This window comes from Amblyomma mixtum, chromosome 2 (assembly GCF_055824585.1).
Source record: "Amblyomma mixtum isolate Tamu chromosome 2, ASM5582458v1, whole genome shotgun sequence".
Lineage (NCBI taxonomy): Eukaryota > Metazoa > Arthropoda > Arachnida > Ixodida > Ixodidae > Amblyomma > Amblyomma mixtum.
The window spans coordinates 37,833,042-37,847,477 of record NC_143013.1 but is presented as its reverse complement, the minus strand read 5'-3'; the positions used below and the strand labels follow the sequence as shown (position 1 = coordinate 37,847,477).

Here is a 14,436-nt window from a genome sequence, read left to right as displayed (position 1 = left end):
GCCTCTCCCATGTCTCTCCAATTAACCCTGTTTCTTGCCAGCTGCGGTCACCATGTCCCCGCAAACTTCTTAATCTCATCCGCCCACCTAACTTTCTGCCGCCCCCTGCTACGTTTGCCTTATCTTGGAATCCACACCGTTACCATTAAGGACCAGCGGTTATGTTGCCTTCGCATTACTTGCCCTGCCCAAGCCCATTTCTTCCTCTTGATTTCGACTAGGATGTCTTTAACGCGAGTTTGGTCTCTCACTGACTCTGCCAGCTTCGGGTCTCTTAACGTTACACCTATCGATTTTCTTTCCATAGCTCTCTGCGTAGTCCTTAACTTAAGCTGAACCTGTTTCGTTAGCCTCCACGTTTGTGCTCAATGGAGTACCGGTGAGTACCCAATGAATGACGGTCAACTAAACGCAAACACATCGAAGATACGTCTTGTCAGAAAAATATTTTCCTCTTCTTTTTCCACGATAAAGTCGTTACGCAGAGCCAGCAAACATCTCTGAGCCTGTGATAATAACACAAGACGATGGTGATAACACCATCTTAACTGTATTTCACGGCTTGAAGTAAACAGTCAATTTCTTCGACTAACCAACGCCACCTCGAAGTAATTCGCTAACCGGAAACAGCGAACACTGATCTGACGTGGGGATTAATTGCTTTGCCGTTATAATAATTGCCCACAAACCTAAATAAATCTTCATCGGTTTCTTAGTTTTTATTACTATCATCATGAAAAAATTTGAGGCCACTGCGCTTCCGCTTTTTATCTCAAAGATCGGAATTTATTCCTGCATTGCAGCAGCCGCCTAGCCACCCCCTAGCCGCACCAGCGGTCATTTGCGAAATTTCCATTTTTTTTTTCAAAACCGTGTGGCATCCATTGACACATATTACAACTGACATCTGCTAAATTCTGTAATGGCAGTAGAAAGGCCCAATTTCTTTAGGAGAGTTCACGTTAGGCCCAATCATTCACACGTGGCGAGAAACACGAAGCGACACCACAATGCCGAGAGCCACAATCACAAAATTTTTCTTCCGCTAAAGCCCTCCGAGTTTCGCAGCACAGAGAAGTTGGACAAATACGTTAGCAAAGGGCAACACAGGCTAGCCTCATTAACCCTCCCAAGCAGAACATCGACTGAGCAGGAACTACGCTTGATAAGAGAAAGGCTGAAATTTTCAATGATTTACGAAAATCTCTTGATAAAATTGATTTTTCACTGGCCCATTCCTGGCCAAGCACGGTACGGAACGAGATGGCGCTTAGAGGAGGGTATCGTCACTTTGGCGTATTGCCGTTTACCAACGAAGCTTTGTCATCGGGACGACAGCTGTGGCACCGGCGTATTTCGCATGTGAACGAGCCTGTTCTATATAGGAAAGCCTTCATGCAAGTTTTCAAAACCTGTCATGGTAGAGCATAGGTGGGCTTATTCTTTGTAATCTCGCGTATGAGAGAGCGGTAGCGCTTACGTGGTGAACCTCGTAGCCAAAGGCATACAGCTGACCTCTAATCTGCTGCATAAGGTCGGTAACTGCGATGATGATACCTATGGCGGGAGAAAGAACTCAGAATATAATGTGGTGACCGATAACCTCCAAAATACTGGGCAGTACTCACCGTGCCTTTGGTAATGCGTCGATTCAGTAAGAGTGCTGATAACGTTCTGGCTTATTTCAAACGCCTGCAAAGAAAGCAGCGATTTGTTCAGCCCCACAATCACTTAGAAGCTTCCTTTACGCAGAACGTATGCTGAACTCAATGTAAAAAAGCACGTTTTATACGTGAGATCCACGTTGTAAAAAAAGAGACCACTCAGATAATTTATTGCATAGTTGGGTTTGGTAACTAAAAGAGGCCGACCTGATCAATGAAAAGAGCTCTGAGTGCAATATGCTGTACCATTTTAATTTTGCGGAAAGGAACAGGTCTTCAATTCGCAGGACTTTATTTAAATTCGTGCTAGGTGCGCATATCCTGTATTTATGCCACACACTTGAGAATGGTTGTAATTAAGACGCTATACTTCGTTAGAAAGCCAAGAAAATACATTTGTGTACACTTGAAAATTACAAACTCAATACGAGTGCCTTGTGATAAATAGTTCCGCGTGTACGTCACGTATTTTTGCTCGGAGTATTTTTCTTTTCTATAGGAAATGCCCGAATTAGCTCGGGAGCAAGTGTACCTCGTATCATGGAGCTACAATCACAAAAGCCTTGAAGGTAAAGCGCAAATTTGAACCAATTTTGAGTGAGTTTTCAGTTTACGTTCTTTCCAACATTTGTAAACGAGATAACTCTACATATTCCTCTGGCTGGACTTCCGAGCGTCATTCGTCGCCTTCAGTTCTTAAAACCCCTGAAAGCACATCTGCCTTTGGCGGAGCTGTTCATGCAACGTCGCATATTTCTTCGCAAGACTTGCCTCAATTACAACTGGCTGTGCTCGAGATTTGTTAAAAGCAGCGAGAATTGTTTTTGGCAGAATTCAATTAGATGCTTTCGACAAAACACAGCTCGCCCTCACAGGAATACTATCCCCGCTATCCGTCCTCACCATTACCACATGAACCATGAACAGACACATGAACCATGAACTCCAAAAGGCCAGGAGACAAGCCTGACCCCAGCGTATGAAAAGACAGTACGGGAAAGATTCCACCGCTGTCTACGCTGACGTCACCTTCTATGCCCACCTACAGACATTCGCCTGTGTTGCCGCAGACAGCACCAACACTTCACTTCTCGATGCCTCTGTCCGAGCACCTAGCCCAACCGCCGCTGGAGCGATCGCCTTCGCCGTAAAAAAAAGTGACACCCACTCCAAAGCGCTCACATATTCACAAGCCACCTGCCGAGCGTATACAAGCGGCCGTGTCCCACGACTGGCGCTACGCATCCTGGGACACACACTCCATGAAGACCACGTCCTCACCTGGGTCCCGGCCAAGAGGGCCTTGATGACAACGTCAGGGCAGATACCTTAGCTCGAGAGTGTACTCGCCGAGCGGGGCCATGCCCTCCTGCCCTACACCCCCAGTCCTCCCACTTCTCCACCCGGCTCGAAACCCAACGCCTTAATAGACGACTCAGCCCTCTCCCACATCCCTCCCTCTCATCTGGAGGCTCCTGCCTCCTACGGCGTCTTCAAACAAGCACCTGTACCAACCTACACTACTTCCATCACATACGCCCAATACTTTACGAAGACAAATGTCCATCGTCCGGTGACACCCCAACCCTAACACATATTACATGGACATGTCCCCCAAAACCCCAGCATCTAAAGCCGTGTAATGCGGCCCTGGAGCTGTAGGAGGGGATGACCAGGCCACGTCTCGACGACCAGGCAGCGCTCCTTCTCATCGCCAGATGGTCGGCAGAAACCAACGAAGCCCTGGACTGAGGGCGCACCCACATGAGCTCCAGCCACCATCCTATTCGAGAAACGTTTATTCACTCGCTCACTCAGCTACATGTGCAATGAACAAAATTTGTTTGTCTTGCTCTTCCAATTGATCCCGTTACGTAAGATGACAGACCTCTTATTATTCTTCATGGGATTGCATTTCTTTTAACTGTATTATGTATTTTTTTGCAAGACTTATGATGAAATGTTTTTTCTTGAAGCTTTTTGTAAAAATATCAAACTGAATAAATATGTGCACAATGGGGCCTTCAAGAACCCACACAATGCCTTAAGTCCCTGATAAGTCGAGCTGAATCACTCAGGAAAGGCAGTGAAGAAGCTAAAGAGGGTATCAGACAAACATGTGATACTTGCCTTGCTATCAATGGTGGCAGCCTTTTCTTTCATCGTGGCGACATTTTGTTGCTGGAAGGGAAGTAACTCTTCAGAAGCCAAGACTAACGTATTGCGACGTTGCAGAATGAATGACCATTAAATACTCTTGAGGTCTGAAACTATATAACTCCGGAGCCATGCATCGTTCTGACCTTGTGATACTATAGCGGCGATGTTGGAAGCTTTTATTTTTACGTTAAGGAATTGGTTGACAGCTTCAGCCCAGCGTACTGCGTGTGCATGTTTACGGCGATGATTCATGCAAGTAAAAACACCACAGGATTATAGTCTACTTTTTCCTCCTGAATAGATGACAGTGGCCGCTTGTGCACCCTTCGAACGCCCTCCCCCGTAACCCTTACCGTGAAGAGAGACCACTACTATACAGAACATAAATGCTCCAAGCAGAAGCCTGCCGGCCACAACAATGCTCAGGGTCGGACAGGTTTGGTTTGGTTTATTGGGATTTAACGTCCCAAAGCAGCTCAGTCTATAAGGGACGCCGTAGTGAAGGGCTCCGGAATTTGACAGGTCGGCAAATTACAAGTTATCAAAGTCATGATGTCATTAGGTTTTCATTACTCCAGATATATTGTTAGGAAAAGAGAAATGACCGCCGGCAGCTGCCACAACCGAAGATTCAGCTACAGTCGCTACTACCACCATTGCCCCTACCAGTATTACTAGTATTACTGCCAATGCGGCGGTTGAATTTCTTTGGAGGAGAAATTCTAGAGTCCCTGTACTGTGCGATGTCAGTGCACGTTAAAGAACCCCAGGTGGTCGAAATTTCCGGAGCCCTCCACTACGGCGTCTATCAAAGCCTTAGTCGCTTTGAGACGTTAAACACCATAAACCAAACCAAACGAGTGAGGCTACTATCACCACTACAACCGCAAGTAAGCAAACGCAGGGAACCTTCGCTCTACAGGTATCAGTCTGAAGAAATGATCGTTCTTGAGGTCATAAAGTTTTCAGTGTAGTTTATAAATAACTAGGGGCATACTAATATATCAATTTTTTGTATACCGTTATTCAATTGCTCAACGAATCAACTAGTGCATATTTGAGTATATTCTAAATGGACCATAGAATCTTTAGTGTTCGAATAGTCTTCGGATAATAGACACAAAGTTGTAATTCGGCAGGCCGTAGTTTTCTTCAACGGCTCTTTCAAAAACAGGACCCACTCGGATGGAACACCGCGTACAGCCGCGATTTATTTGCGCATTTAGCGCCGCGCTGCAGTCCATTCGTGTGGCGGCCTTCAGGATGCTGAAACAAGTGGCCTTCAATGCTGGGCGACGCGGCATGGTTAAGCCAGGTTCAGCAAACCCTGCATTCATGCCTGATAGTGGAGGCCATGGCTCCTAACTCTCGTCTTTTTCATGAACTAAAATGCGGCGTTAGTTTCTTCCCCGATGTCGTCAGTAGGAAAAAATACACCCGAGGCGCATGAAATGTAATAAATTCGTGCCGCGCGCCTCACAATGAAGATCTGTGTTGCGTTTTTGGAAAGCTGCAGCTTTAGTTCCATGAGTGAAAGAACGGCCGCTAGCTCTTCGCTGTTTCGCATTAATATGAACGCATATTAGTACAGCTACAGAATATTCATTCCATTAATCGTTTCCTATTGGATCCGGTTCGATTCGGAGCTGAAGCAGGACTGTTCACATTCGATTCGGTTTCAAAAAGTACTATCCGCACACCCATAAAAATAATGCCACGGGGCTTTATTTTTCGGGGTGCGCCAATTTACAAATGTGGTGGCACACTCCTGGTTACTTACAATCCCACTGACGAGGTCTTCAAACGCTGAAACAAAAGGAGAGATGCGTTTAAAGTTTCACTCTCACTTACCTGCAAAGTGAAAAGCATAGTGAAGGATTAACTTATTCTCACTGGTGTTGTATACAATGCGGAATATAGACGGTGCGTCCAGATCCTTGCGCAGCCTGTCCGCTACATGGACGGCAGCCCGGTAGCCGAAATCTATGCGGAAACATGAGAATAACAGAAGGAGAGTCAACGGAGAGGAAAGAATATTATTCGATTTCTTTCTCACCAATGGAGAAAAGTGTGTGGAAGTGGCCGAGCTGGTTGGACATCCGTTTGAGGGTGTTGTTAGCTGCCTGTAAATGAACAGAAATTATTAAATTGGCAGGGCAAGCTCGCAACTATATCTTCCGCTCAGAAGTAAAGCATAAATCCTTTTAGGCAAAATTCGGAACGCGTACAAATGGAGAGAATAACCGCGCTTAAACTGCACTAATTTTAATTTTGACAATCTATGACACGCCTTCCTACATGAATACGCTTAAAAACACAAGCAAACAAAAACCCAATCGCTATCACACTATCACTGCTACCATTTGAACGTGTGAGCAGGGGGTCACCATAAAAAAAAAAGATTTTTTTTTAAATCGACATTGAGGTTGCACAGTCGCATAAATGTCTATTCAGGATAGGCATTTGTAACACTGAACAGCGCGCGAAGTTTTCGAAGGGATCGTATCCTTTTTTCCGATGTATCGCGGTATAAGTTTCCTCAAGCAGATCAGCCGATGTGTTAATGGCACATCAAGAAAGCACCTCATTTCTATGAAAAAAAAAAAAAAAACGTGGAAAAGCACATCCGCTTTGCCATTGCAAACTGTGCACTGGTACATCTTTTCTAACGATAAGATCATTGGTCGTGCGAGAGCACAGCTTGAACGGGAGATTATGGAAGCGCTCGAGATCAAAGCTCGACATTGGTTAGGTCAGTAAATGCCCGGTGTCGATTTCTGAGAAAAAAATCTTGATTATTGAAACAGCAACCTCGAATTTCTGCGACAATAATGTGGTTTCTGCGGGGTCGCTACAGATACTTCACACGTGTTTCGTCTATTATTTAGGGCGCCCATGTGGGCGACCACTTTCTTGTTTGTAGTTTTTTCAAAAACACTAAATATAAGGTGAGTTCCAGAGAAGCCCTTGGGCGATTTCCTTCTTGTGTGCGTTTGGTTTTCCTTCAACTCTCTCCTTTGTCAATGTGCACTAACTTCTGCACCAAGCAGCATCTCGCAAATGCTCCTATACCAAACTAGCTACCTTCCTACTAAAGATTGATAAAGGACTTCGCTCACAGCACTGGCGAACTTAATACGGCTCATTAAGTGTGCCGATAGTGAACCGTCAGTGCCGAGGTTGAACAGGAGGCTTGCTTTTTTGGCTCCAGTTTGTTAACTGTTCTGAACGACCATTATCGTTGCGGTGTTGAACAGTTACAGTTAAAAGACACCAATGCACAAACTGTTTCTTTTTTTTGCTTTTAACTTTTGCCTTTACTAGTGCTAATGTACAAGTGTATGTGGCCCTGTATAGGTATAGTTGTAAACATGTTCTTTCCCCTATCCGTTCTCTCTACCTCGCCTATATTTGTTCCGTCTGCATAGCTCCTCCCCTGTTCCTTTTATCTCAGCCTGCCGCTCAGGTGCTTAACCCCTTGCGGCACGAAGCCCTTACCCATACCACGCCTAGTTTTCAGAAAAACTATCAGGTTGCCGCATTTTTGTGAAATATTGTCGCGTAGCATACATGATACACCATGCCTTTAGGGGCTATTTTTGTGAAAATATCAAATCCCATTTAAAAAGCCTTAACTGAATAAGAATTGCAATACTAAATCTCACAACAGTTATTTCTTCAAAGAAAAGTATTTCTGCCTGATGCAGCCAGACTATACCCCTAAAAAAAAAAAAAAAAAACATTACTGTTCCCTTTGTGGCGCCTCTACAGCTTTGGAATTTGTAGCAGGGAAGTGAGGGGATGGAACTGGCTTTTATCGAACCGGCACTGATAACAAGTGTTCACTGGGAGCCGAAGTGTTGCCTTTAATGGGTTCGGTTCTAAAGAGTGTTCTGTTGCTGCGAGGCGAGAGTGAAGTTTGGGATGCAATAATGAATTTTGTTTGTGGTCAGTGCGTACACTAATTCACTGGTGTGCTTCTCTTGCACTGAAGCCAAAAGGACAGGTGTAGGCTTTTACCAAGCAGAGACAGCATAAGGATGTGGTGGCGGCCGTGACAGTAGCTACATTTTTATTATAGAAAAAATAGTGCGTCTGGCGGTTTCAAGCCCAATCACTGCCGGGACCAGGTGACTATTTTGACGACGTTTTTTGCTAGCGTAAAGCAGAAGATCATACCGATGAGCTCCACAGCTGTGCGATGCGCCAGATAGCATAGTTTAGCGAATTTTTGCGCATATTTTTGCATATGAACACTGTCGCGAGCAATAGGCCGTCGCACCGAGGTTGGGTCCCTCACCGGCTGTCGCCGACTGTGAAGCAGTTCGTGAGACGGAAGTTATTATGTTCCTTCGCCAATATATCCGAATAAAATGGCTTGAAAAGCAGGAAAGAAAGAGGATTCAGTTGTGTTCGGAACTCGTGACTGTGATCTGCGGCAACCTGTTGTGCGCATGGTTCGATAGCCTTCGCATCGTAAGCCCACGAATGCACTTCGTATGGCACGCCGAAGTTATTCTAGTACGTTACGCCGGATAAAATAGCGTGAAATGTCTGCGCATTACGCCTGTTTATAAACTAGGGTTACGATGCGAGAAGGGACCGGAGCTCGGTCAGCCGCTCTGCGCGAGTCCACCGTGGTTACCCTGCTTTGGCTCGGAAAGTATACTCCAATGTGTGCGCGAAAAGCAGCTAAGCACTGCTAAGCTGTGCTCATTGCAAAATGTAACGTATGGCGCTGTTTTATGGTGCACTCTTGGGTGAAGAATACCAGGCGTATCGACGAACACATAATTTTCCTGAACTATACGGAGGTCGAAATAGAAAGAGAAACTCTTCAGGATCGAACTTTCAGTCGCGACCGATGGAAGTTATGAAAATAATACCAGTGAGGTAGTTAATTCAAACTTACTACTCGATTTTTTAATCGGCAGTCTGAGATTACCAAGGTTAGTGCCGATGGTGAGTTCAATGCTAAAGACAAGAAAACAACAAGTCAGTTTTCGAAACGAAGAAGTATCCAGTCTCGAAAGCCCTTCAGCGTAAGGAAATGCTGCGCATTCTTCTGCTCTAAACTGACACTGAGTGCATGAGGCGCGAAGGAAGTACAGTAGTAGCACAGTATCAGCTGGCGACCCGCTGCAGTGCCTACAGTGCCCATTTCAAGCTCCCTGCGCTTATTTTAATATGGCATTCACTTTCTTTTGCTTTGCCGTTTACTACAAGCATTTTATACAACCATTGTGCTATATGTAAAACAAGACAACTAAATAGAAAAATGCACCCCATCATTATGAACGGAAATAATAAACAAAATATGAGAATTTCTTCACCAACTACGAAACGTATCAAACCGTGAAAGCTAATTTAGTATACGGCCTGAAATACTTCACCTGTCGGAATAAAGTTTGCGCGAAACGTGCACATCTAAAGAAGGTGCGAAAATAGTGCGCTTTAACTTTTGCTGCTTTCCACCAATTCAAACGCTCCCTCATGGTAACTCCATTCTGCGCTTCCAGCTGTTTTATTCGGTGAGTGTGTCCAAGACAGAAAAGAAAAAGCAGGATTTCGGACTTACCTTCACCATGTTATCGTCCAAAAACTTGCGAATTCGTCCTTTGTACTCGCCCACGTATTTCTCCAGGTCCTTCATGCCTTTGTCGAGGCTGTAGTCGCACGACAAGGCAAATGCGGCGAGGCAGCTGTGAAAGTGCAGCTAGTTAGTTAGTTCGAGCTATCGGAGGCGTTACCTTCCAAAGTTTGGATCTAAGCCGCCAGTGACACCATAGCGAGTTCAGGGCTAGCGAATCCAGGACCGGTGTAAAACATGGAGTACAACCATTTACCATTAGCTGGGACAGTGTGATAGCATAAGAGGATGGTTATAAGCTGCCATGCACGACCACATTCGCCATGTAAGTGCAAAGGGGGATTCCCCTCTCTCCACTCTGCCATCTATCAATCCTGGTAAGTCGCCGCTGGATCTTTCGCCAGCCAAGCTTGCCAAGTGACAGTGTTCTTCCCGTGGCAGCCACCTTCCAGTTTCCCCAGAAGACAACAAAGGGATTCCTCTCTCTCTCTCTCTCTCTCCATTTTGCCACCTGCCTATCATTGCAGATAGCAGGTCGCAGCTGGCTCTTCTTTCGTGTGTCATTCTTAGCAGGTGGCTCTTTACACCTGCCAGATGGCAAGTATGTGACACGGCTGGCTTTACGTGCTGATTGGGCTTTATGCTACTGCAATATTTCACAGCTTTTTAGAGTGGAAACACTATAGATCTGCGAACCCGGCAAATGAAGGTGAAGTCTATGAAGTTAGTCACATGATGCAGGAAGTGGCGTGAAATAAACGAGACAAAATGCTTGGCGCTACCTATTTTGTATATGCTATTATGTACATGCGCCCACCCTGCCATGGTCTTCAGCAAGACCGCTGCATGTATAAATAAAGAAATGGATAAAAATATGGTTGTGCTGTTTGGGGTGGGGTCATTAATGACAGTGGCAATGATAAAGGTCTGTAGGTTGAAAGCGCTTATGGTAAAGGTCTTTAAGTGACGGCAAAATAAACACTTTCAGGGTAAATGCCTTACGGTAAAAGCCTTTAGGATGAAGGTCTTCAGGGCAAATGCTTTCCTGGTAAAGGTACTCGGGTTCAAGTACTTCGTGGCAAAGGTTGTTAGGTCAAAGGCTTTTATGATTCTACACTAAAGGCTTTTATGATTAGAGCCTTTAGTTTAGACGTGTATAGGTCAAAGGCTATTTTACACATTCGCAGCACGTAAGGACCTGAAGTGTCCACCTTGGCTTTTTTTATGGCGAGAGCCGTCAATGGGAGCCCAATTTGAGTCACTGTACAACTAAAGCACATTGTAGTTGCAGTTATTCTCTCTTGGCTTGGCTCGCCTTGGTAGCCAAGCATACGGCACCAGACAGGCAAGTATATGGAGATAAGGGATTCACACTCAGTCGTAGTCGCTGACAGACACCACGCGGTCGTTGATACACGGATTTTTAAAATCAGTCCGCACTCACACGACACCGGCGCACACAACCCAAGAGGAGGCGGTGTAGGCGTGGAAGAGGAGGCGGTAATTGATGGTGACGTCCTGACAAGTGGAGGCGCCGCACGTGCCCATGCAGCGCAGGAGGATGATGGACACGCCGGCCACGATGCCTAGATTGGTGAGCACCACCACCCCCTGGAACAGCTGGTAGATGTACGGCTGGTGGAGGCGCACCTGCAGTGTACGAAGGGAGCCTTTGCACTGGGTGCTGTCATGACGTCATCACGGTTAGGAATGCCGTGTCATATCGCTCAGAATTATTGTTGCGAAAGCAACGCTACGCGAGTCACCGAGCCATTTCGCGGAGCTTACAAAACGCCATACTGCGCATGCGCGAGGAGCAGTGACGTCACACGGCGCACAGCTGGAGCGCCGCCGCCGTCGCTAAGCGGGTGACTTAGAGATGCGGCCGCAGCGCTCGCCAGTTGCTTATGCGCAGTAGCGGCGCATAGCTAGCGTGCCGGGGCCGCCGCCGGCGCCGCGCACTCTCCATCGCCTCTCTCTCTCTCTCCTCGTTGCTTTCGCAATCCTCCAGGTTTAACCAGAGCTAAACCACTGCCAATTTTCGATTTTTTCAGGAGAACCAGTAGGATTGGATGAAGTGATGTTGTGGAGGCCTCAGAATGGTCTTCAACGACGGAACAACAAGCGAAAGAGTTCTCGCAAGAAAAAAGAAGAAAAATGCTTAGAAAGCGCTAACCATTAGGAATGGTACACTTTCGGTGCAGTTGTTTTCGATGTCACCATATGAAATAACTAGCTTCGTAAAGGGAACTAGCTCAAACTAAAGTCTTGCTGCAAATAACTAGCTTTTCTTGGGTTGCGAAGTGCGTCGCGAATGAAAAATTTTATCGGACCACTCTCCTCGCTTCATCTGTCTATATGGATAAATGGTAAAGGTTGACTGGTCTCTATCTGGGATCCGCCGCTAACGAGAGATAACTATTACTTGGGCACACAAGGAATGGACCCTAGTTCAAAAAGGCCACCTTTTCATGCTAAGTGTGCTGTTCTTAAGCTCTCACTTTTATTCCTTTCTTTTTTCCAAAAGAGAAGTTCACTTGCCTGGTCGAGTAGATTGGTGAAGGACGCATCTTTTCGTTGCTGGACAAAGTCCGAAAAGAACTCTGAAAACAAAATGTGCGAAAAAAATGAGGTTGATATGTATCATTGCCTCACTTGTGAAAATATCTTTTTTGAAATATCAGTAGTGCAAAATCTCGCAAGACTTCATCCGAAAAATGATTTTACCTAAGCTAGCACCATTCCTAGCTGTTCTGAATGGCAATATTTGAAGAGGAAAATTTTGGGCGACAAATAGGAACAGCTCCGCGGGCTTGTGAACATGCAGACCTAGAGAGTCATATTTACTGCCAGTTGTCTCCCAAACCTGATATCTTAAATCCAACAGGAGGTCACTTGAGCACTTCCGGGTCATATGACGCAAACAAAGTTGTATTTCTCTAGAGCATTCAAAACCGTAAACCTCGTTTACTGTTTTGTACAGCCACACCACTTGTCTGTGCTTATTCGGCTGTCTTGAAATGGTCTTAAGGTTTCGGCCCGGATTTCGAAAGCCTATTCAACAGGAAACACGCACTAAGAACGCTGTGAACCAAATGCACGGACGTAATGAGCAACCAAACAAATGATCGAAGTATGCTCGATATTTGGTAGTGACCTTGGAATGGAGATTACAGGCTACCACGGCAGCTAACTATGGTCATCGCTCCCGCCGGTCACAGGCTAATATTACGTTCAAAATTGCTTGTTAACCACGCTTTGTGGAAAAAAAGAAAACAGTTATTGCGAAGTATGTAGCACCATTACGGAAATCCTCTTACTTCTGCATAATCTAGTAACTAATTGAATAGCCAAATAAGAACATTTTACTGCTCATCGCGAACAGTGGTTTGACCTGCAGGCGGCTCTCGAAAATATAGTATGCGGCTCTTTAGTCCAGTAAGAATGTTAGGTGATTTTCAACTATGCGCACCGGTAAGTGCAGGCGGCTGCAGAGTGATCATTCACGGGGCGCCCCAAGAAGCTTACCAGGCCGGACGGGGTCCTTGGCGAGGACATGGACGATGTATCGAGATATGACCGTCCACGAGCCAATGAGTTCTCTCGTGTTGTTCAGGCGAAGCAGATTGGTGCCGCCAAGCACGTTCGGGAAACCGACTTTACCCCCTCCCGGAATGTCCACGTAGTCCTGAAGCTCGTCCGATCCGTCGGCTGCAGGCAGCGACTCCGTGAAAAACGGTGCCGCGCACAGCGGAGCCAGGATAAATAGCAAGGCCGCTTGCAGTAGCCCCGACATTCTTATTGGTCCGATCTGCATCAGAGAGATTCTCCTTAGTGATAGATGCACAGGGCGTTCCATTAAGATTTAAACCGTCTCCTATCAAAATCACAGATAATGATAGCTACAGAGCACCACTTTTCAGTTCAAGCAGTTTGTTGAGGCGCATACTTCGTCTAAGAATATACTTTACTATTTATTTAATAAATATTCGCTCAGTAAATCTATAACAGGTTGCTATTGGCCTTATTATTGGGCTAGAAATATTCTGCAGTGAACAAAAAGAGACACTGATTCAAGACGCTCTATGTTGGTAGTTGTAGCTCAGAGACTACTCTTCTTCTTTGTAGTGTTCCAACTGTGATTGCCCGCTTGACTGCGTGTTTGCATGCGCAACTGAAACCCATTTCTGTAAAAATTCCTAAAAAGATTGACAGCATAAAGAAATAATGCATAAAATAAAATAAAATAGAAGGTCAGTTGCTAGCAGGTTGGCGTAACAACAACAGTCTGAATAAAGAGTCGCAAGAGAGGAATTTGCAGTTATAGTTTGACAAGGAAAGCGGAAAGAAGCGTACCTTCTCCGGTGTTCTCTATGTGTATGCCTCCAACTCTCATTCTTGTCTCGTAAGACCAAACATTTTTGTGATAATTTATTTTTCGGTTGGCTCAATTTTTGCCCGATTCAGAATCTAAAATTCGCCTCCCCTAAGGAGAGGATAAGATCACTGAATTTCTGAAGCTTTAGTAGCAAATCCTCATCCTGAAAAACGATACGCCGACAACTCATGGGGACAAGCTTTTCAAGTTCCGATATTGAAGGCGTGGCTGACAAATATCTCGACAACAAACTGCTCGCTAAAAGGGAAGGAAGTCTGCGAGCTGGCCTCTCAATTTATTTCTTCTAAATTCACGTTTCCTGATCACCTGTCACGAAGCGTCAGCCCCGCTGAAGACGAAACTGAGGACGCTCTATAGGAACTAGTTATCGTTACCAAGCGTGCGGTTCTATACCGCACGCTTGGTATGTCGCCGTCACTTGATTTGTGGATGAAGCACTGCAGTGACGCGAAGGTATCTAGAGCAATGTACGGGTCTCAATCTGAGGCCCGAGCCAAGCCCTTGCCCGAGATTAAAAGCTCGATCCGGGCTCCGCCCAGGCCCGCTGCATTGTAACTCTAACTAGCCTGGTCCTGTCTCCGCGAAGCTCAAGAGGTAAACAATGAACCGTGTGCAAGTAGAGT

General features: G+C 45.7%; 1 protein-coding gene across 1 annotated transcript in view; it reads right to left on the bottom strand.

Moving 5' to 3' along the window:
- The window catches only part of LOC149359012 (uncharacterized), a 31,393-nt gene extending 18,183 nt beyond the window's left edge, over window positions 1-13,210 (bottom strand). The window contains exons 1-10 of the mRNA XM_089568968.1: window positions 12,943-13,210; window positions 11,956-12,017; window positions 10,859-11,064; window positions 9,403-9,526; window positions 5,881-5,947; window positions 5,718-5,807; window positions 5,605-5,630; window positions 3,795-3,845; window positions 1,629-1,692; window positions 1,481-1,557 (exon numbers count right to left, since the gene is read on the bottom strand). Of these exons, the coding sequence (XP_089425094.1) occupies window positions 1,481-1,557; window positions 1,629-1,692; window positions 3,795-3,845; window positions 5,605-5,630; window positions 5,718-5,807; window positions 5,881-5,947; window positions 9,403-9,526; window positions 10,859-11,064; window positions 11,956-12,017; window positions 12,943-13,210 (1,035 nt within the window). The remainder of the gene's footprint in view (window positions 1-1,480; window positions 1,558-1,628; window positions 1,693-3,794; window positions 3,846-5,604; window positions 5,631-5,717; window positions 5,808-5,880; window positions 5,948-9,402; window positions 9,527-10,858; window positions 11,065-11,955; window positions 12,018-12,942) is intronic.
- Between the last annotated feature and the right edge of the window lie 1,226 nt (window positions 13,211-14,436).